Below are 24,155 nucleotides of genomic sequence, written 5' to 3'. Positions count from 1 at the left end.
CGAAAGAAAATAAAAAATCAAGGGTTTTTGATTAGCCAAATGGTATTTTATGGTATAGGAAGTTAATGCTATTGAGCCAATTTTCCTAATTGAAAATTTTTAAATTTGTTGACGTTTTAAGGATTCATTTGGAAACGGTTTTGTTATCGGTTATATCTTAAGAAGCCTTTTACATATAATAAAACCTAAAGCTGCGTAAAGCACATTTAAGAAAATTGTGTTTGTTTTTTTACAATATAAATTTAAGAAAAATGGAAAAATTTGGTTGACCTTCAATATCTCTCGACTTCAAAAAACTGAACAAAATTATAATAATATTTGTAACCTATATTCAATCAAAAATAATTGTATGCTTCAAAAAATATTGTTTTGATTTTTTTGAAATTGATTTCGACTTGAGTAGTCAGTTTTTTTGTTTGAATATTTCAAGAAAAGATGAAATAATTTAATTTAATGCAAAATGTTGCTGTTAACACAAAAAAGTGTTCTTAAAAAAATCAAAATAAATAAAAACTTTTCTTTAAATGTTGCTGAAATTCATAAAAATTGGTTTTCAGCTTAAAATAATTATTGAATTCAAACTCATTTTATTTTTTAAAAAATACTGTTGCTAACCTATACTTAATTTTTTAAAAAAATCCAATCAACAGCTTTCTTTTAATAAAAACAAAAACCTTCAAAAATAACAATGAACCAGTAAAAATAAGTTTTTGACTCAAGTATTGTGAGAAAAAAAGGAAGGTATTGATTTCAAACTTGTTTTCATATCAGAAAAAAATTAAGATTAATATTTTGTTAAACATTCTGACAAAATCATCAGTTCTTGCATTTTTGGGTTTAAAAATAATTAAAAGTAATTTTTAGACTCAAGAAAATTTGGCTTCAAGAAAGAATACAACTTGGTGAAAACATTTAACTTTTTACAAATTGTAAATTTGTCTTTTACAATAAAAAATATACAAAGATTTAGAGTCTTATATAAAAGTTTCTTTTCACTTTTCTATATTGGTTGATAGATCAGCCAATATATAGTTCTTCAATAAAGTGCACCAAACAGAACTCTAAAATTTAAAACAATATTAAAAATTTCGTAATTTTACAGAATTTTTACACAAAATATTTTTTTTTGTTTTTAATAGAACTTTTCTACACAAAACTTACTTGCATTTTTGTATTGTTACCTTAAAACTAAATAGCAATAAAAATCAACACCATTATAGACTGCAAATCAACCAACCGAAGGTTATTACACTTTCCACATCACAAACTGTATCAGATTTCAATTTAAAAAAAATCCCATGCAAAGTTTTTTATTCTTTATTTTGTATTCAAGGAATTTTCACTTTTAGTTCTGATGTACAAATATGATGACTATTTTAAAGTCATAAATCAAAAATCACACGACACTGTTAATTGACTTTTCACCTCACGCAATTAATTGCACTCCAAATCAATATTATTTATTATCAAATAAAATAATATTCGTACTCAAATGTTCTTAAGCACAGAACCTATCAATCTTTCGAAAAGAAAAATCTTACCAAACCAATGCGATATGAGAACTCAGAACATCGCAGAACACAGCGAACTTTAATTTTATTAATGAAAATGCAAATTATATTACAGTCTTGCTCTAACCCCATCATCATTGCCTTCAACAGCAAAGTCGAACCATCCAACCATCCCGCGGCTTGTCGGAGCCATATGAGACACAAACTCTCACTCTCGAAAAAGATTGTACACACATGGTGCTGTGCTGGGGATCTATAGATGCTCTCGGTCTCGATTATGAAGCATAAAATAGACGTCTTCAACTTTGGGTATAGGTTACTGCTACTGGTACATGTGTGCTGTGATGCGAACAACGGCAGCAAAAAGTGCATTCCATTCCGACGAGACCGAAACTCGCGTGACGTTTATGACATAACAATACAAGACCATCACTTAACCTAACATCGCTCTTTTCAGAGATTGCTCCAACTCAGACAAAAATATGCACTCAGTCAGATATGACGGTATCGATGCGACGCGACGGCAGAGGAGGAAGCAAAAAAGTCCCACATGTGCCTCCTCTCTGATTTCGCTGAAGTCGGCAGACCTAGTGGATTCCCCCATTTGACCGGCCGGCTAAACGAACAAACGGCCGGCCGGCGGGATTGACGGAAGCAACAACCGACGGACGCACGACGACGCGACGCGGCGCGATACCGAAGAGTTCAAAAATTAAATACAAATTTAGGCACTATGCCAATTTCTCACACTTTTCTGACAGTTCAGGGACGTCTCCTCTCGCTCTCAGTGAGAGCCCCTTCTCTTGTCAATTGATTTGTTGTTGTGGTTAGTTTAGGGCGATCTCGAAAAGATTCTACAAACTGTTCATCAACTTTTGCGTAAATTTTGGCCCCTAATCAAGGCCTCCTTGTCCACGTCCTCATTGTCGTCGTTATGTTATGAGTGAGCTTCTTTGTGAGGTTAATTAAATTAAGTCGATTGTTTGATTAAACTTTTTATTTATTTTTTAATTTTTGTAAGGTTTATTCTGATGGCTTGAAGTGTTAAACAGATCAATTACCCGCCTGTTAATATATATTATATATATATTTTTTATTAGGTAGGTATATTATTAATTTAGTGCGACGAGGCGCACGAAAGATACAATACCAGCCGGCCACATATTCTATACCTCACTTAATTCTATAGTTGGCGCTGGCTGTGATAAATAATAGTAACGCCGCATTCGGTCGCTTGCAATCATTTGTTTCGGATGAATCTCGAGAGCAGCAGCAACTATTTTTACTGCTCACGGCGGAACTTTCTTTCAAAAACATTTTTGCTAAATCTAATTTATTTATTTTTCTTATTTCGTGTGTTTTTCATTTTTGTTTGTATCTAAATACACTTAATTATTATAGTTCGTACGTAAAGAGTATCTAGATATATTTTTGTCACACCACCAGGCCGGCTGGCTATTGTGCGGTAATACCTTGACTGTATATGAAAAAAAAAATACTGTGCGGTAGGTAGGAATACAATAAAATAAGAAATCGAATCGAAAAATCTAAAAACAAAAATTAACAACTCGAAGTTTAAAAAGAAAAAAATTCTCGCAAAACACGCATCCAAAATGAAAATTTTTAAAAAATGTGCAAAATGCGTAATCAATGAAATCCAGTGGAAGAATTTCGGATTTGAGCATTCGAATCCGGAGGAATTTGTTAAATCAAAGGCAAGTTTAAAAAAAAAAAATAAAAAAAAAAAACATAATGAATCTATAAAAGGGACTCCGAGTGTTTGCATGCGATAATGAATCGAATTGAAATAAAAAAGATACAAGTAGGTATAATAATTTATGTAACACCAAGGGGAGTATCTTTTTTTTGTGATTTGTGATTGACTTTGAAAAGCGTCAAAATATCGACGAAAAAGTGCAGTATTTGCAATAAAAGTGTTTGTGTTGTGGATTTGTGTTGTTATTATTGTTGATAACCTCTTACAATGTCTTTTTCAAAAACTTAGGGAATACAGACATTGACTGATAAGATAGAAAAAAAGCTATTAATTTAATTAATCTAGGAAAAAAGTAAAATTAATATTATCTACGCAAATTACATATTAGACTAATATAGTTACACCTAAATGTTGTTATTTAAGTAGGAGTACAAACCTATCTATCTTTAGGATGGTGTGATAGCAGACAATGTGTCATTAGGAAGCAGATGTTAAGTTTATAAGTATTTTGTCCCATTTTGTTTTCGTACACATAAACTTCCGGTATACTTAGACATTATTGCGTAAATATTTTTAAAAAAATATTTGGTTATACATGATACAGTCATGTTTTTTTGGTGACCCTGAACATATTGCAGACTCAGTATTATTTGTTAATGTAGATAAGAGAAGACACAAATTATTATTTACATAATACAAATTGTTTTGGCGATACAAAATCAACCTTTTTTCTTATAGATTTACAAAGTTTGATGAACTTATTTAGCCAAAAAAGACGTCAAGTCAAACTATTAAATTTCACAAAAATATTTTGTGCAAAATTTTTCGCTGATGAATGACAAATGAAATTAATTTCTTTCAAGAGAATTTGAATTGTGAAATTTATCATTTCATATGAGAAAGTTAAGAAGCTTGAAGCATGCACGACATAAATTATTTTTTAAAGGGCGGACCACACGAATACTTAACGAGGTATTTTTTGGTGTATCCTGAAGTCTAAAATGTTAAAGAATAACAAACTTGTAGGTTGGTATAGTTTTGCACATAAATGTGTTTTTATACATTTTTAAAAGTTGTTTTGTTTATTCAATAAGGGCGAGATTGTTTAATTTTGTTCAACTAGTAGAAAAGTCCAAATTTGAACAACTCCGGAATTTGGTTTTATCGGCAAGTTAAAAATTGTTTTTTGTTTTTAATTTTTCAATTCTCAATTTAAAAGTAGGACGATTTTCAGTTCTCTCTTACATTTAAGAAATATATCAACCGACTGTCAGTCTAAGCTTTCGATTTGAAATTTTTGAATAGAGTTGAAAAATGCTTGCAGTACACACCAGAAAAGGGAGATTGGATGGGGAGAATCGTAGTTAAATTATACAACAAAAAAATCTTTCTAAAAATCTTTTATTTTGACTCTAGGGACATTGAAACGTCGAGAAATGTCAAAATTTTCAATTTGACAAATCGGACCCATTACAAAACCTCCCTATGGGAAGTTAAAAATCCGAAAAGCGATAAGGATACTATTATTGTTATCCGTTTCGAGATTAGAAAACGGTAGATGAAGTCGCGGTCAAACCATTTCGTGAACATTTCTTGAATTGTTGACTTTCGAGATACAAATTTTCTTCATCGTCGATGCTCGAAAATGATGAGCAATTTTCCCAAACGTAGTTAACACAAAACGTTTTTATTGCTTAATAATTTATATTTCATTCTTTTGACAACCAATGTCAAGAGTAAACAGGCAACAATTAGGTTGAATAAAAAACAATCAATCAAATTCCCAAGTTTGTTCAATTAACTTTTACTATTTTGGGCAGTTAAGAAATTGTAAAGCTAATCAACTTTAGTGTTTAAAATTGAAAGTTTCAAGCGTCAAATTTGGATGAATAAAAACAAATGCACAGGCTGAAGATACAAATCCTCAAGTTAAGTTTAATTTTGATTGAACGAAATTGTCCAAAGAACCTTTAAGACACTTCTTTGCTTCAAATTATTCCAGATATTATAAAGAAAATGTTTGTTTTGAAATTTTAAAACAACAATTGTTAGTCAAACATTTTTTCGAGCTGATATCCCCAACTTTTTGTGGATTAAAACGCGTTCCATTAATTCTTGAATATAAAGGTGCATTTATAGAATATTCAAAAAAACATTGATTTTAAAGTTTAGAAAATTTTATTCTATGAGTAACTTTTGTTAATAAAAAATCGTATACGTGCTCGATGATTAGCAGTTATAAAGGCTTAAAGTATTTGTTCTTATCTCTCTATTTTATTGTTACGTACGCTCAGTAAAAAAGTAAAAAGAAGATACATCACCTAGTAATTTTTTTAAAAAATGATTTAGAAACATTTTTTGTCAACATTTTGTATTTTGAATTTTAATATAATTGATACCTCTCGCAGGTTAGGAAAAAAGGAGACTGGGCGCGAATCGCACTGATAACATCCTATTCGGGACCGTTTGTCGATTTTTCTGAAAGTTTAACTAAATATTAAATATAATAACATTTTGTGTATTATAGGACAGTTTGAAGTCTCTTCTCAGAATACTTTGGTCGAAAACCATTTTTTTTGTTAAAAATAAGTTGTCGATTGAATTTTTCTAAAAAAAACAACTAAAAGTTAGCTGCTTTAATTAAAATATGGAAAAATGAATTTTATTCAAATATCTGTTTTAGCTTCCGAGGTTTTTTGTCGAAAACTAATTTTTACCAATTTAGGTAACAGGTTTTGACAGTTTTTACTTCTTATACTAAAAATATAATTGAAATAAATTTTTAAGTCAAAACCTTAATATTTTCTCGGGATATTCGAATCGAACATAAATTCCAAGCAGTTTCGTGCAGCATTTTTGATTTCAATTAAATAATTAAATAATTTTACTTGAGAAAAAATAATTTTTGTTAAGATTAAATGAAGACTAAAATTAATGTTTAGTCGGAAATCTTTTTTTTAGTAAAATTTTGTTAAGGTTTTTATTTGTAGCAATAAAACATGTACTTCGATTTTTTTAAACAGTCCAAAATGTTGTTCTTTAATCCATACCATTATATTTGATGTAATATAATTTTTTGAAAGCGAAATTTTTGAAGCGACAAATATTTCCAATATTTTAATTTAATTTTTTTTTCGAATTTTGTATCTCGTCATAATGTATAATACAAAATTTAATTGAAGACACAGCATTGCTTTAGTAAATAAAATTCATGAATGGGCCGCACGAACTTGCTCATGTATGCAAAGAGTTTTGTACCTGCAAAAAATATGTTTTTTTTTTTCAAAAATTTAAAAACCATTTGATTTCTCAAAAAATCTTTAGTTTTTGAAGTAAATAAATTTGAACATGTAGGATGCCGCGAACATGTAAAATGAGCCAAAGAAATGAAAGAGACGTTTTCGTTTCGACAATTTATTACAAATTGTTTTGATATTCTTTAAAATTATAAAATGATACCTTGGTTAAACAAAGAAAAGTATTACATGGATTAAAGAACAAACTGTTTTATCATTCGATATTCTTCCGCTTTAAATAAAATATATTAATATAATATATAAGTTTTACAAGTTTATATAAGTAAGGTAAAATATAAATATAATTGTATATGATTTTATACAGGGTGTTTAATTATGATGTTAATCGTTTGTTATGTGGGCTTATAAAATAAAATGTGCTACAAACATCGTTACAGTCGTTTTTTAATTATATTTGTTTAAATTTTTCAGTTTCAGCTTCAAAATATTTTCCGTATGCAACTATTTAGAACTTATCAATGTATATTTTACATTTCAATTTCGTAAAAACATATCGACAATATTTTAAGAAATCGAATTCCGAAAAAAATGTTTTATATTTTTTTTTAAACAAAAATAATATTAATGATATTTTTGATTATCAAATATAATTACAACAATATATTTTTGAAAGAAGCCCAGTTAAGAACAAAATTAAAAGAGAACATTTAAAAGAAAACGATCGATTCGTTTTTTGAAAACTCTCGAATTTCTAATCTCTATTTTTGAACCCAAAATATTGTAGGAGACTACTCTTATTTTTAGTCTAAGAAAAAAAAGCCTAACGCAAATCGACAGATTGAAAGATAGACGTATTCGGGGGACACACTCTTTTCGACTTCTCTACAACAGGGGAAGAATATATTTAAAGCTTAGCTGATCAATGAATATTTTCCTGCAAAATTATATTTTAAAACCTACCAAATTTGCATCTGTACTTAAGTTTTGAACGGGCTCCTGAAAATAACATTAGTTTCGGAAGAATTTCGTTGGTAATTAAGTTGAGAGAAGACCTAAGTTTTTTTATCGAAAATAAGGTTGGCAGAAATAAAATGAAAGACAGATTTTAAAATAAAATTAAGCTAGAAAATTGTTCCTTGCTACTTACTATTTTAGACGTTTTAATCTTTGTTTTATTCATAAAAGTAACACCAAAAACTAAATTCTAAAACTTTATTTTCATGGCCTCTTTGCCGTTTTTATAGTGAAAACCCAGACAAATATCCTATTAATTTTCACTTCAAAAGTAAAATTTTTTGGGAACAGGTTTTGTTTCATTTAATCATCTTATTTCAAACATCTTAATTTAACCACACATTAGATTTCTGAAACCTTCGCTTTGAGCACAAAGTACGATTCGCTGTTTATAATGAGGGCCATAAACAAAAAGTATTACCCGTTTTGAAAAAAAAGTATGTATCAATTAGTATTTTCGCAACGAAATATGTAGACATGTTGCTTTTTTAATTTTTAAAGATCTTTAGAATTTTGTGAACTTAAGATTTTCAAAATATTGGTCACTTGTAATCGCTATTATTTAAAATACTTTTTGAAACATTTTAAAAATATCAACAATTTTTAAGAAATTTTTTTCTTTCCAAAAAATATATAAAAATGGTAATACATTGACTCTACTTTTTTACATGAAAAGACTTGTTTAGAACAAAAACATACACAAAAAAGTAAAGTAAAAGCCCAGAGGCTTTATTTACGTTTTTTAGTTATTGAGTTATGCCTACAATTTTTAAAGCTAAGCTGTGGAAGCAAATTTTGTATAGCTTGCTTTCTCAGCACTAGGTCGAGAAGACTTTATTTAAAAAATTAACTTTATGACTTGAGATGATCACAAAAACTTTTGGTAAAAAATGGAATTTGTATGCTAAATATCTTCTACTTAAATTTTTAAATGAAAGAAATGACTAGTTATTCTTTTTTTTATGCAATGATAACCATAATATTTTATTTCAAAGTCATCTATTGAGAAGAATTTCATATAAGCTTCAATCTGAAATATATTTTCTGTGACGTTAAAAGAAAAAAAGTAAATCATAAGAGCATTTTTAAAAAAAACTACAAAATTATTTTATAAAAAAATAATTAAATACCACACAACCGTTTCTTCTTTTATTTAACAAATTAAAACACTATTATTTACTATAGCGTCTTAAATTATGTAACTGTCAATGTAATTATTGTAAATTTTATTTTATAAGACAACCGATTAACTAAGACGTTTTAAATTTATTACGTACAGATATATTATTATTTGTTCAAAATATATATATAATATATTAAAGTTCTAAAAATTACGTTTTATTAATTATTTTCTTATACATGTGTCTATGTTTACGATAGCCTACAGCAGCTTGGCGGTACCACAAAAATGAAAAGAAAGTTGCGGTCACATCAATTTTACTTTTAACTTTATGATGACGTTTGAGTTTGTTTATTTTGCACAAATTATGACGAACTAAATTTTTAAGATAAGATTTTTCAAAACATCATAATTATTTTGTTTTCTGTTGAATAATTGTTTTTATATTGAAAAAAGTATGACTTTGTTTTGATATGTTTAAAACTGTGTTGTTGTTAGTTTTCTAATCGGAACAATATTATTTTTTTTAAAACTATTAAATCATCAAATTAATTTGTATTGTTTTATAAAAGAAGAAAAAAAAAACAAAACGAAAAATATGTAGGTTAATAGTTTATATCTACAAATAAAAGTGTTCTTGCCTGCTGGGGGTATTTTTCAAAAACGTTTTGTTCTTTAGATATCCATTTATAAATTACTTAATTACTGATATCTATATTTGTAGATACATTTTATACTAACGGTGAGGAATTTTTTGAGATACAAGTAGATGTAGGCAATCGCTAATTTATTGTGAATCATCTCTTGATCTCAACTAATCGACTGATATTTTTATGGGTTTTCTTGTAATTGATTTAATTAACACTATCTATAGAAATTTTATCTTAAGATCTCTAAAGTGTTCTTTAATGAAGATAAAGTAGGAAAAGTGAAATTTTTTAGAGTTGAAAATAAGAATGTAAAATTTTTAACAAATTACTAAGTTATTCAGCAGAACATTTATTAAAGGAGACGGGTTTTGCTCTTTGAGAAAGATGTTTTTTTTATGTCTTTTCTGTTCTTAAAGTCACTCAAAAGAAATGGTCACTGAATTTAAAATGTCACAAATGTAATTAAAGAGCAATTAACAGCAAATTATCGAAATAATAGCTTATCAATTGGTGATTAATACTTAAATACACAAGCAGTTCATTATAAAATTTTGAAAATCAATTCCTCTGGTTTTAAAACTGTAAAATACATTTTCAAAATCAATTGTAGTGGTTTTAAAAGTGAATTACAAAAATTATCTCTAAAGCTATTTTATTTTATTCAAACAAAGTGTTTAATTATAATGTTTTTGAAAGTAAAAAACTATAAGACTATGTATTGTTGGTCAATGTCCTAATGTACATAGGTTATTCCAGCATAATTTCTTATTAAATTGTATTTAATTGTGTTGTTTTCTTTAAAGTTTAGGAAAAATGAATTGTCATTATAAATAAATAGATAAAACTCGTAAGATAGGGTGATCTTTGTTGCATTAAACAAAAACCAGTTAAACAAAAGAAACAACAAATCTTAATTTAATTGTTCAAAAAAATAAAGTATCTATTATTATAACTTTTAAAAGCACGTTAAAAACCATTGAACTTCTTTATTGTATGTGTGCCAAGTTAGAAGTAATAATTTTTATTTTACAAAACAGGTTTAGAAAAGTATTTAACTATGTCAATTGATGGATGAATAATTTAACAAAAAGATTTACATGACTTTGAACGTCGTTATTTATTTTATAGGAAATGATGATTTAATGTTAACGAACTTTTTTTATAAAGGGTGTTTCTGTTTACGTTGATAACCCTGTTTTTGTATTATTAGCTTTTTTAGAAATTTCGTTCAAAGGTAGTTTGTTTTAATTACGATCACCTTCCGGAATTGTTAATAATTCTTTGATATTATGCTTCACTTTAAATTACTCGCATATAACTTACTTCTGTCCAGTAACAGTAACCCTATCAAATCAAGGTTTTGAATAAAAAATGGTAACTTTTATATATTTTTCTAATAGAATTTTCTTAAACCTATAGAAATAGATTCTGAGGAACTTTAAGGTGTTTTTTGAAGTTAAATAAGATCAGTTTGTTGCGTCTAGTTTAGTCTAGATAATATAATAAATACAATTTAAAATTTTAAACATTACCACCTGCAAAGTTGTTTAGATTTAACAATAAATTTGATTTAAATAAATATCTACTAATATTGAAATCAATCATGTTGCAAACAGTATTTGTTTCTCTTAAACACCTGGATATTGGTTCATTGGATACATACACACTTCTATGACATGGAACATTATAAATGGTTGGTTCCGAAGCAATCTCGCAGGAACATTAATCCCAATTAGAGCTAAAATTTGTGAACAATCAATATAATTTGCTAATATGTCTCGAATGAACATAACCTCTGTATACTTTCCACGAATGTTAAGAGGCAAAATACCGAGTAGTTTACACCTCGTTTCATAGGTCCCATTGAAGTCTTTTCACTAGAACTCTCGTAAATCGTTTTTGGATCTTTTCGATTCTAAATGAATGAAACAAATATCAAGGATTCCAGATTACACTGCAGTATTCAAGATTAGACCTTACAAACGCAAAATATAACACTTTAAGGTGTGTGGATCGGAAAACTCCTTTGAGTTTCGCAATATGAACTGCCTTTAGTAACTAAAAAATCTATATGCTTTACAAAGTCAAGTTTTTTTTTATCAAAAATCACACCAAGATCTTTTTTAAAGGTTATAACGGACAATGGCATATTATTGATTTTATAGATAAAATTAATTAGACGATGGTTTCGAGAAAATGTTAGGCTTTGGCATTTGGAAATGATCAAATGTAAACAGTCCGATAAAACATCAAGATTTTGTTGCAGAAGAAAACAATCATGTTCAGATTTTATACAACGAAATACATTAGGATCATCTGCGTACATTAAACACTCTGAATTTAAAAACATATCAGGAATGTCGTTTATAATCAACAAAAAAAGACGAGGACCAAGATGGCTTCCTTGCGGGACACCCGATGTAACATATAGCGGTGCAGAAATTATGTTATTTATACGAACGTACTGAATACGATCCCTTAAGTATGAATTTAACCATTTTAAAAAGTCTGAGTGAAAACCCACTATATTATAGGTTCTTATTGGCCACGATTTATTTTATAATAATAAAAAGAAATCCCGTTCCCGTAGCATGTGCAGGACTTGTATCATAATTTAACTTAGAGTGTCCGGATGGAGCCAGTAAGTTAGTTGTAAGTTATATTTAATAAGGCTAGTTTTATGAATTTTTGTCTAACTTTAAAAAAATTTTTAGAATGATAAATAAAAATTATTTTAAGAAATAAAAGTGTGTAAGATTGTTATACCAGAGGTCACAATTAATCCAAGAGTAATTCTTGTGCTTTAACGAATAAGCCTTTCGGATTCGACTTAAAACTGTGGGTCCCCTTCATTCTTGATAATAATATACTCGCAAACTTAAATGGTTGAGTTTTTAAGTCACTGGGCCTTAGTACTCTCGCAATATTTGCAACCTTATTTATTTATTTATAACCCGCATGCAGGATGTGTAAACGTGTCAAACATTGGAAAAACATTACCGAGGGTTCATTTAACGGTAAAGAATTTAAAGTTGGCAATTCAATTTTAATTGTTGGCCACTTATTTTACTTTCAAGAGAATTGTTTTAAATATGAATAGACATTTCAAAAAGAGCAGAATGACAACTGAACAACATTTTCAAATTTTGCAAAATTTGTTTTGAAAAAAGAAAGGCTGGGATGCTACCCAAACTCAAGGGCGGATCCAGACTTTTAATCAGGAAGAGGGGGGTCACATACTTAACCTAAAGACGAGATTTTGATCACAGCTTAAAAATGTTTTTCAATGTTCTGTAAAGAAGGCTGACAAAATTCTATTAAGACAACGTTTATAAATCTTAACTTTATATTTACTATTTCATAGGCTAAGTCAAAATATAAGTTAGAGGCATGGACCACTATCTTATTTGCACGACTCTTTATATTTTAAAACATTCCAAGATTTCAACAGTTTTCTAAATATGCTCTATTGAAGAGCTCAAATACAATAGTCTGGTGAGGTGCTAGGTGCATTTCACGCAGATAAATGTTTAACTTGTCATTAGTTTAACGATGTAGTGTTACTTTTGTCGTTTTTGGGACATATGTATATATTTCTATAAATCGTGTTTTAATCTCAGTTCTAGAGCATCTAAAGTAATTTCAATTCAAAAAGTAGATTTCTTTAATTTTTAAGATCTTAAAAGTTTTTGTCTTCAAGACAAAACACTTTAAGAAAGCTTTGCACACTGCTGGTTATACGAACCAAAATATTTCCTGTATATTAAGATTTTAAAATGTAAATAAGTTTGTTTTCAAAAATTTCAACTCCAATTTAAAAATTCCAATTTCAGTTTTAAAATATTGTTGGTATGCAGTTATTAATAACTTATTAACACATGTTTTACATTTTAATTTTGTACACAAATATTTTACAGTTGGCAGCCAAATTTTCCTTATTTTTTGTTTCCGAGATTTTTAATCGAAAACCAATTTTTAGCAATTTTAGTAGAATTTTTTAAAAGTTAATACAAGGTGGATTGTTCTAATATAATTTTCTTCCGTTAACATTAAAATTTAGCACAGAATGAAGTCAAAATTTTCATTTAAAAGTGTTCACGTGTTATAGAGAACCAAACAACAATTTTAAAAAATGTTTGTAGTATTTTTTGAAGATTTTTTTTTAAATTTTTATGAAGAAATTAATTGACTGTTGGATTTTGATAAAAATATTGTAAAATCTTAAAAAAAAAAACAATTTATTATGAGATGAAAGTAATTTGAAACCAATATCTTTAATTTTTAAAAAGACATTTAGGTTAAAAACAATTTTTTAAAGTTTCAGTAATGTTTTTTTTTTTTTTAATTTTTTAACTTTTTGTAAAAAAAATTATAAATACATATATAAAAAATTATTTTTCCCAAAATTTTAACAGAAGTCAAAAGCGTTACTTGTCGCTGCAAACAATTATTTTGGAATTAGACTCAGTTTTTGTTCGTGAAATATTTAAAGTGACAAAAGTATTTAAAATAAAATCGTTAATTTAATTCAAAAGTATACTAGTTTGGAAATACAAAATGTTATTTTGTTTTTTTTTAACCACCGTTATTGGTTTTTAAAATATTTTTGCTCAACCAACATTTTTAATAACTTCCCATAGAAGTTATTGTAATGGGTCCGATTTGTTGAATTGAAAATTTTGACATTTCTCGACATTTCAAGGTTCAAGAGTCGAAATAAAAAATCTTTAGAAAGATGTCTGTGCGTGTGAGTGTATATACGTTCGCGACGTTTTTTAGTAGTCCATAGCTTAGGAACCAGAAGAGATATCAGTTAATAGTGCAGAAAGATGCAGAAAGGGCTTGGTAGTTTTTTTAGACCATAGCATTAAAAAAAAAAACGGATGAACATTTTGCATGGTTAAACCTAAATATCTCATGAACCAATGATGCTAGAGACTTAATTTAAATTTTATATTATATATAGTAACGAGATACCGAACCGATATATTTTTGAAAAAAAATTAACGGAATTTTGTATGAATCAAAAAAAAAAAACGAAAAAAACGATTTCATCTTCAAAACAATTTTGTGCAACTAAAAACCAAATAGACAGATTTCTTTTAAAAAATAAAAACTTAAAGAAAACAATACTAAAAGTTTTAAAAATTAAATTTCGACTCAAATGTATTTTCAAAAATTAAAGATTATTTTTAACTTTTGGAAACATTTTGAGAAAAATCGAATTGACAGTTTTTTGCAAAAAATAAAAACTTAAAAACAATTAATAAAAGTTGGTAAAAATTGATTTTCGACTCAAATATCTTTTAAAAACTTTTGTCTTTTAAAACATATTGTCAACATTTAGTAAAATTTTGAGGAAAACCGAAATTGACAGTTTTTTTTTTTCAAAATATAAAAATCTAAATAAAAATTTTAAAAAGTAACTAAAAATTGGTTTTCGACTTGGATATCTGTTCAAAACCCTGAGATATTGGCTTCATCTTAAAAGAAATATTATTTCAGCATTCGATACAATTTTGAGGAAAATCAAATTGACAGGTTTTCTTACAAAAAATAAAAAGCTAAAAAAAACAATACTTAAATTCGTTAAAAATTTACTTTCGACTTCAATAGCTTTTCAAAAATTAAAAATATTTATTTTATTTCACAGAAAATATTGTTTTCGATATTCATTAATTTTTTTTATAAAAATCCAACACTAAGGTTTTTCATAGAAAAATAAAATCTACAAAAAATAGCTTCCAAATTTGGTAAAAATTTATGTTCGGTTCTCGATGTCTTTCCAATTAATTTCATTCATGCAAATTGTGTTTGTTTATATAAGAAATAAAAAAGTTAAGAAATGCTACTTAAATTTGTAAAAAATTTTTTTCTACTAAAAATACTTAAAAAAATACTTTAAACTATTTCATTATATGCAAAATGTTGTTGGTTATTTTATAATTTTTAAGAACAATTCAACTGACAACAAGACAAATTGACAGACGGGATGGGAAGTAATCAGTGTTGGTCGCATCCTAGCCTCTTTTTTTTTAATTGATAAATTATAAAAAAAGTCTTAATCATTTTTTTGAAATTATTTTGCATCTTTCTGCGTTATTATCTGTTAATTTTTTTTATTTTAAATCGATATATTTACTAATTTTTGAGATATGGACGCACACACAGACATATCTCTTAAACTCCTAACATTATTACGTCTTATATATCAATTTTTATTCTATCATCTGGACTTTTGCCTTCTGAGACTTAAAAAAAAGTTTTTAAAAGTTTTTGAAGTTTTTGGAGAAGAATTAGTAAAATGGATTACACCATTGAATACTTAGAAATTGTAATTATTTAATGGTGAAATTAAATTTTAGATGTTAACATCGAATCAAAAACAACTGAATCGATTTTGTTGAAATTTTCCAACTGTGCTCTCTCACATTATTTTATTCAAAATAGTAAACTTGTTTATTTATATTTCAATGTTAATATTTTGTTAATTTTTCTCTCTCAAATTTAAAATAATATCACAAGTTTTTCTAAGCCCGATAGGAATTTCACATACGTATGAATATCGAATAAAATTACATTTGATTTCTTGCATGCGAAATTTATACAAAAGCACCATATTATGCTCGTACATAAGTGACTTTTTTTTAAAGCATTTCTAATACATTAAATTTATAATTACAGTGGCAAAAAGGAGCTAAAAGTCTTCCTTACCTCCTCTTTCGATGGATTCTCGCCATATTTTTCGTGGGATTATTTGCCGTTTGTATGTCACTGCAGTTTTTTGGTGGAAAAATGTTCATCTATTTAACAAATTGGGGATTGACCTTGTGTGTGGTGACAAATGTTATAGCCGCTTTAATTGTCACACAATGGTATTTCAATATTGGTAATATGCCAGGTGAAATTGTAAATAAATCCTTTGAATCGAAAACACCGAGACTATTGAAATTTTATTGGCTTGTTCATTGTATAACATTGCATTTGGCCTTGGTTGTAACAACAATGTATTGGGCATTTATTTATGGAAAGCAAAGTAAGTTTTTTGTTTTTAAAATTTTTAAATAAATTTAGTTTCAATGTGAATAAATTAAAAATGCATTGTTTTTTGTTTTTAGAAAAAGAAAACAGATATCCAGCGATAAGCTTCACAACACACACATTCAATTCGATATTTATGGTGGCTGATTTTATTGTGGTTGGGTTTCCGGTGCGAATATTGCATAGTTTCTACACAATGATGTTTCCTATATTCTACTGCTTTTGTACAGTGATCTATTATCATTTAGGAGGTTTGGATGAGTAAGTATCTACTTATACTTATGTTTATACATTTATCGTATTCAAAAAGAATTGTATATGGTGCTAGAAAATTTTGTTGTCACATGACGACATTAATTTTTTATTTCTTCTTGATGTTAGGTTTTAATTCCAAATTCAAAACTAGAAAATTTTGACATTCAACTTCAAAAAATAGTATTTTGAAAAGCAGAATTTTATGAAACAATTGTTTTTTATTAGAATATGACCGGACTCATGTTTTGTCCATCCGATAGAAATGTTCAATAGACACTAGGTAAGAATCGTCACCAAGTAATGCCTATTTATGAAATATCGAAAAATTATTTCACTTTCTTAATTTATAACTCAATATGGGGTTGTAATACTTTTTCATAGGTGCTTTTGACCGCACATCAAGAATGCGGAATACTTTACCCAGCTCTGTTTTTCCTTATAATTTTGATATTCAAAACTTTAAGAACATTGTGCATTAGTATCTCCTCTGTAATCCTCCCCTATTTTCATAAAGCTCGCACTTTGTTTAAATTTAAACATGTTAAGGGTATTAATAACCCCTTGAGTTCCTGTTAATTGTAAGAAAAAAAGCTTTAAGACCATCAGCCGATGAGACTTGGTTCTTCTTAATCTCAGAACATTTAAGACGATCTCCATTTCGGAGTTGTTATGATTTTGCAGACGCTGATTCTTTGTTACAGCTTGTTTTTTTAACCATTTCTGATGCAAAACCATATAAAGTTGAAGGTTTCTGTTTCCAATAAACCAATGGCCATTTATTATTCCACGAAGGACTTTGTTGTGGAAATAGAATATTCTTTTGTACTTGGTGTTCAACGCTTTTCTTTTTGATGTGATCTTTACATTTAAGCTTTGCTTTGCATTAAAAGTCATTCCGAGAAATTTGGCTGCTTTGGAGTAAAGTATATTTTCTACCGCTGGAAATTGGAAGATTATTTCTGTTTTTCTGTAGCTTTTGCAATGGCTTCATCCGGTGTTGATACTCACTGGGATGTCCCAGTGAGTATCAACTGAAATGGTCAAAAGGCTTTAGTACTTGAGTCAATTACACCTTACAAGCATGTTCATTCAAGTCTTTAGCCGGACTGGTCTTCAGCTACACCATCGTGCGGTAATATTTTCTGAAGTACGAGCTGTACGAGCCGAGCATGCTCTGGCGTTTCAGATCTCCTGCAGCCCAAGTTTGTTCAAAATTTTACACTAATAGTAACGTTCCACGATTGTGTATCTCTCCCCTGTTCAAATTGAAATTGAAAATTGTAAAAAAATGCAGAAAAATCTTGACGTTGTGGGTCGCAATCAACATCACCCCTTAAAATTTAACCACCCTTTTAATAAAAGATAGAAGGTTGGTTCTAGAATACCTCCATGCTGTACACCGTCTTAAACTTTCTTTAGTTCCGAGAAATAATGGTCGTAACATATGTTTTGTAGTACTGTCTTGAAAGGTTTCTAGTTTTGCACTCAAGCCCCTAATGCCAAACCTTGTTAAAGGCTTGAACATCGAAGAATTTAGCCAAGCATAATTGCTTTTCTTGAAGTACCTTCTCCACGAAAACCGTAATTTAAGGTACTTGCGGTCTTTCGTCGAAATTTTGTTTCTAAATCCAAAATAAATGTTTGGAATTAGTATTCTATCTCCTAGTATTTTGCGGAGCCTTTTCATAAGCGCATTTTTTTAAAACTCTTGCCATGTTTGGTATAAGCAATTTTGGTGGCAAGATGTTACTTCTGTTGGTGGCTTATCATGTATAGGTTTAATACTGATTTCTGCAATTTTTCAATGATGTGGTAAATATTATGATACCCGTTTATTATGAATTGGAGTTTTTTGAAAGTTATCGAAGGTTTTTCTTTCAAAACATGAGCAGGGATAGTTTTAAAATAACACATTCACGAGATGTTCAATAATGAGAGCAGATTTATGTATCATATTTATTATTGTGCAAATTTGACAAATTTTATTGACAATTTTATGTACAGTGTCGGTCAAAACTAAAGCACGAAATCGTTTCATTTTGGAAAAAGTCAAATAAAACTACAAATTAAGATATAAATTTTTTTTTATTTATTTTAAATAATAATATTATTGTCTTAAATTAACAGTATTTAGATTTGCTATAATTATTTACATATTTAAAATACTACACAATATTTAGAATTCTTATGAAAATCGATTGGACAAAACTAAAGCACATGTAGCCTATTTTAAAATAACTCATCTGTAAGGTCTATATTTTACAGTTATTTAATGAGAACAACAAAAATAACTTATATTTTTTTCATTGCGACTAAGAAAAGTGAATTGTTCACCATTCCGCGTCATCTGTTGTAAGCATCGTATCGAGATTTTAAAATGGCTCGCAATAAGTGCTCCGACGAATTAAAAGAAAAAATTGTGTCTGATTTCAATAATGGTGAATCAGTTACATTCATAAGCAAAAAATAAGGTATTAATCATTCAGTGATTTCCCGAGTAATTTCACGTTTTCGTGCTCGAGGAACAGTGCTAACTATTCATAGTGGTGGTAGACCGCGAAAAACTTCAAATCGCGAAGACAGAAAAATCGTCAGGGTTATTAAAAAAGATCCTTTCATATCATCGGAAATCATTAAAAAAGAATTGGGTTTAAAAATATCAAGCAGGACTATCCCTTGAAGAGCGGTCGATGTTGGCCTCTTATCATATCGAACAGCGAAAAAAACCATTTATTTCTGCGAAGAACAGACGTGCCAGACTTGAATTTGCAAAAGCACATTTGAACTGGCATGCGGCGAAATGGAGGACGGTCCTCTTCTCTGATGAATCGAAGTTCAATTTGAAAGGTTCCGACGGATTTCATACAGTACGCAGGCCAGAAGGTAAACGTTTAAATCCTCGCTATTCAAAAGGAACAAAAAAACACGGTGGGGATAGTATTATAGTCTGGGGATGTTTTTCCTGTGAAGGAGTTGGACCAATCCACAGAATTAGAGGTAAAATGGATCGTTTCATGTATAGAGATATCCTTAAAAATGTCATGTATCATTATATAGAAGAAAACATGCCATTGAGATGGATATTTCAACATGACAACGGTCCTAAACATACTGCTAAAGTTGTGAAGGATTGGTTAAATCAAAATAATGTTAAAGTAATGCAATGGCCAGCACAATCCCTGATCTCAACCCCATAGAGAATCTATGGGGAATTGTAGATCAGATCATTGATCGCTCCAATTGCAAAAACCAAGACTCACTTTTTCAACAGACTCAAAGTGTTTGGAATAATATCCCCAGCCAGTACATAGAAAACCTTATCAACTCCATGGTGTATCGATGTGCTGCCGTCATAAAAAGTAAAGGATATGCCACTAAATATTGAAATTTAAATAGTTTTAAAGATTGTGTTTGTGAAATGTGCTTTAGTTTTGTCCAATCGTTTTTCATAAGAATTCTAAATATTTTGTAGTATTTTAAATATGTAAATAATTATAGCAAATCTAAATATCGTTAATTTAAGACAATAATATTATTATTTAAAATAAATAAAAAAAAATAATTTTATATCTTAATTTGTAGTTTTATTTGAGATTTTTCAAAATAAAATGATTTCGTGCTTTAGTTTTGTCCGACACTGTATGTGTGGTCCTTTTAGCAGCTTCCATGGTTTCCATAATGTACATCCGGTTAAACCATCTGTCGAATCAAACAATAATTCTTTTTTTAGTTCGTTGCTCAGATCAAAATCGAAAATTGCCATTTTCATTTTCAAAATTTGGAAATTCGCAAGATTTTTTATTTCTGTTTCTCTCTAGTTCGAAATATTTGCGTACTTTCTTCCGCGTCCTGATGCACATAAGTTGTTCTACTTCACTAGCAATTTGTTCAATTGTTTTTATGGGCTTATAAAACATTTAAGATTTTTTTTGAATTAGTTTCATCGATTTTGTCTGTTCTTCACAAGTTAAGGATTATTTGTTTTTTCATTTCCACTTCACTCAATAAACACAATGAAAATTAAATTGAAATTTGAAAAGCAGAACTTATGACCATGGCCTTCTTCACCAAACATACCATATGGATGGATTGGAAAACCTGTAAAAAACAGACATTTTCGAAATTGAGATCATTCAACGTGTTAACCGTTAAATTAAAAATGCATGTTCTTTGGTAAATTCGTCAAAAATAAAAAACGTATGCCTATTGTTTTGCTTACTATTATTAACTTTTTAATTTTCAAAACGGTTATATATTTTTGTATTAGTAGTTGAAAACTTTTAAAACAAAACATTTTCAAATACAAATTTCACTTTGCATATTACTGAAAAGCTTTTCAAAATTCTTATATAATTTGCAAAGACTATTGTTTGGTGAAACAAAAAGAACAAAAAGAACTTTTCAAAAAAAACACAACTTTACTAAGGCCTTTTGCAACTTTAAATTTGGCGAAGCGTATTTTGCAAAGCGGAAAACTTTTCAATTCAATAAGTTCCTATTTGTAAATTTGCGTTTAGTGAATCTTGATTTGCAAAATAAAATTGCAAAGTTTTGAAATCAAAAGTGAAAGTGTTTGGTGGACTAAGGCACCGAATTTTAATCCGGCTCCAATTTTGATAGATAAATTATGACTTATTTTAGATATTACTGACAACCTTATAATTTGTTTTAACTTGGCTTTGTGACGTCAAGATGACTTTTCACCATCGGCTGTTTCAACTAAAAGACTCATAGCTGACTGAATTTGATGTAAAATACTGCACTACAAAGAGTTTTCTAATAAGAGGTTTAGTTTTGAATATTTGGGCAGTTGTCACTTTTGAACCTGCCATCTTTTGACATTGGACAAATAACAACAACTCCATTATTATTATTATTTGAAAGATATATTGAACACCATTCTCTGAGTAAAACCATAAATAATTCAATTAATTTCCGGGACATTCTATCTTAAATGTTGTGCTTTAAAAGTTTCATACTGTATCGGTTTTTCGGAAATTGCTGAGATAATCAACAGCATATACGTTAGATTATGCAGTCATGCGATACACATAATAATTTAATATTTCATTTTCTTTTTTATTTCAGATGTGGAAACCATTTTATCTATCCCATTTTAGACTGGACAAAACCTATAATCGGAATGACAACGTTTGGTGGAGTCTTCATTTTATATTGTATCTGTACAATTCTTACATTTGCTGGCTATCATATAAAATCATTTTTGCATAAAAAGCTCCAAAGTTTCCTTAAGACACACTCAAGTGATTTAGTTTAAGATTCTATGTTAATAGTTTTTATTATTTCTTTTTTAAATATATTTAGAGTTCCTTTTTGGTAAATTTAATTAGAGATAAGCTTTGGATTCTATTTTTTAGCTTAAGGCAGGAAAAGAAAAACATGTACTCACTTTATAAACCTAATTCATACATTTATATAGATTTTATGCTAAATATGATAAAGTCATATTTAAACGTATTTCAAATCATTTTATGCGTAAATGAAACAAAAGAATTTAAGCCATTTATACCTATTTACATTTAATATAAGTTACAACATTATGTATATTAAACAAATAAACAATTAAAGAACAATTTAAATATCAAGCTGTTGGACAAACAGACATATGTGACAGGTGGAAATTCACATAATACATTTTTAATTGTATTGCAATTTTATGCTGTAATGGAAGGCGGAAGTAAGTATCTATCCATATCGACCTCGCCAAATGATTTGGTAGTAACTTTCGAAAATCCTTTGTGTAAGGATGTTCAAAAGCCTCCAAAAGAGGCGATGAAGTGGCTTAAAAAACAATTTTTGGAAGAAAATATTTTAATGGTGAAGTGAGCTTTTGAAGTTTTTGTAAGTTTAATTAGATGAAAGTTTTTAATTTTAAGGACATTCGGCATCTTTTTATTTGGTAAAAATTTGAACTAAAAAAAATGTTTTTTTGTAAAATAACTTAAATAAACATACTAAATATAAAAATAAGAACTCTTGGATTCTCAGGTTTCCTATTTCATCTTACGTAAGATTTATTTTTACATGTTTCTAAAATATTCAATACCTTTTTTCGCTTTGCAATTAATGGCTGCCTGATATTTCAAAATTGATCAAAATTGAAAGCTCAATGCGTTGCAAAAAATAATAAAATTCGAAATTGGTTGCACTTTGGGGTTACGTTTCAAAATTGACTTATATAAAACATTTTCGCTTTAAGATAAAACCACACACGATAAAACGAAAATAAAATACAATAAATTGCTCACACGCGAACTTTCATAAAAATAAAGGTATAATTAAATCATAAAAGGTGAGTGTGTGCCAAGGTCATAATATTATTTTTATCGTAACCAATATTGATGATCCATTAGAGGCGGTACACCTTCTTATTATCGATCACAGTTAAAATTTGCAAGCATTTTTATTAATATTTTGTTTACTCTATTTTAAAATTTAACCTTTTTTGATTGATAAGTTTATACATTAATAAGTGCAATATTATTAAAACAAATATAAGCGCTTTTAAACGTATATTTTGATTTGCAACATATTTGTTGCCAATAAATTTGTCTTTTTGATGTTATGAAAAAGAAAATACGAATTATGGAAGATCCCCTTAAAAGAATAGCTCTTCTGTTTTTTAAGATGTTTTTGAAAAATCTGTTTGTTCTGAATGTGTTTTGGATATTAATATTTTGTATTTTATTTTTGTTCCCCAATTCATTACCAAAAGACGATGGATTATCAAATGGAAAACTTAAACTCTTGAAAAAAGAAAATTAAATTTAAATTGAATTAATTTAAATGAAATGTACAAATGTGTCGAATTTAAACATGTATTCAAAGAGTGTGTTTAAAAATATACCAGGTATTTAAAAATTTAAATATGTACTTGCATACAAGTTTGTTTAACATTAACATTAATTTTTCAAAAATTTGTATTTGAAAGTTTAGTGCTATTTTTTTCTAATTTATTTTGTATATGTATATCTAATTTTTAATTATAGTTTACAAATATTTTTGGTATGCTGCCATTTATATCCCATTAATATACGTTTTAGATTTAAATTTTGTTAAAAAAGATGACCCATTTTTAAGATATGGTATTTTGAAAAAAAAAATTAATATTTTTTTTAAATACAAAAAACAATGACATTTTTGGTCATAAAATATTATTGAGACAGTAAAAAATTGAAGAATTTACAAAAAATCTATACGTTTTGTTTTTGAGAAAATTCTAATTTTCGATTTCTGACCAACCAATTTGTATCGGCACTACTTTTATTTTTAATCTTAAAAAAATGAAAAAAAAACGCGAATAGGCGCAAGACCTTAATTTCCAAATTTGAAGTCGATCGACCAAATGGTTTGGGCTGTAGGACATAAAGATAGACGGAAGGTATTAGGGGACCCACTCTTTCGACTTCTCTAGCATCATAATGTCATGTTTGATATAAAAGATTTTGTAGTAGTTTTTTAACAACTATGGCGTTTCTGTGGCAATAACACTTGCAAAAAATACTGCAAAATTTTCTCTGTTATATTTGCTTTTTTTCAAGAAATATTTTTGTTACTGAAAAAGCTTAC

General features: G+C 28.2%; 1 protein-coding gene across 2 annotated transcripts; it reads left to right on the top strand.

Annotated features, from left to right (window-relative positions):
- The first annotated feature begins 3,109 nt into the window (after window positions 1-3,109).
- LOC129939274 (protein rolling stone) lies at window positions 3,110-22,171 on the top strand. 2 transcript variants are annotated; one of them, XM_056047240.1, is made up of 4 exons: window positions 3,110-3,226; window positions 15,954-16,305; window positions 16,388-16,571; window positions 21,654-22,171. In XM_056047240.1, exons 1-4 carry the CDS (start codon window positions 3,125-3,127, stop codon window positions 21,841-21,843), a joined length of 828 nt encoding a protein of 275 aa, XP_055903215.1. In that variant the 5' UTR covers window positions 3,110-3,124; the 3' UTR covers window positions 21,844-22,171. The 2 variants fall into 2 exon arrangements, with proteins under 2 accessions (XP_055903215.1, XP_055903216.1); XM_056047241.1 differs by lacking the exon at window positions 3,110-3,226 and adding an exon at window positions 3,289-3,333.
- Window positions 22,172-24,155: the final 1,984 nt, after the last annotated feature.

This window comes from Eupeodes corollae, chromosome 1 (genome assembly GCF_945859685.1).
Source record: "Eupeodes corollae chromosome 1, idEupCoro1.1, whole genome shotgun sequence".
Lineage (NCBI taxonomy): Eukaryota > Metazoa > Arthropoda > Insecta > Diptera > Syrphidae > Eupeodes > Eupeodes corollae.
The sequence above is the reverse complement of the archived record's forward strand: the minus strand, read 5'-3'. Positions and strand labels throughout refer to the sequence as shown.

Bases quoted from the DNA above. Each gene is read 5' to 3' on its own strand.
- LOC129939274 (XM_056047240.1), top strand. From the start codon at position 3,125: ATGAAAATTTTTAAAAAATGTGCAAAATGCGTAATCAATGAAATCCAG. The intron at 16,306-16,387 runs GTAAGTTTTTTG...TTTTGTTTTTAG, and splicing joins ATTTATTTATGGAAAGCAAA to AAAAAGAAAACAGATATCCA. The intron at 16,572-21,653 runs GTAAGTATCTAC...TTTTTATTTCAG, and splicing joins CATTTAGGAGGTTTGGATGA to ATGTGGAAACCATTTTATCT.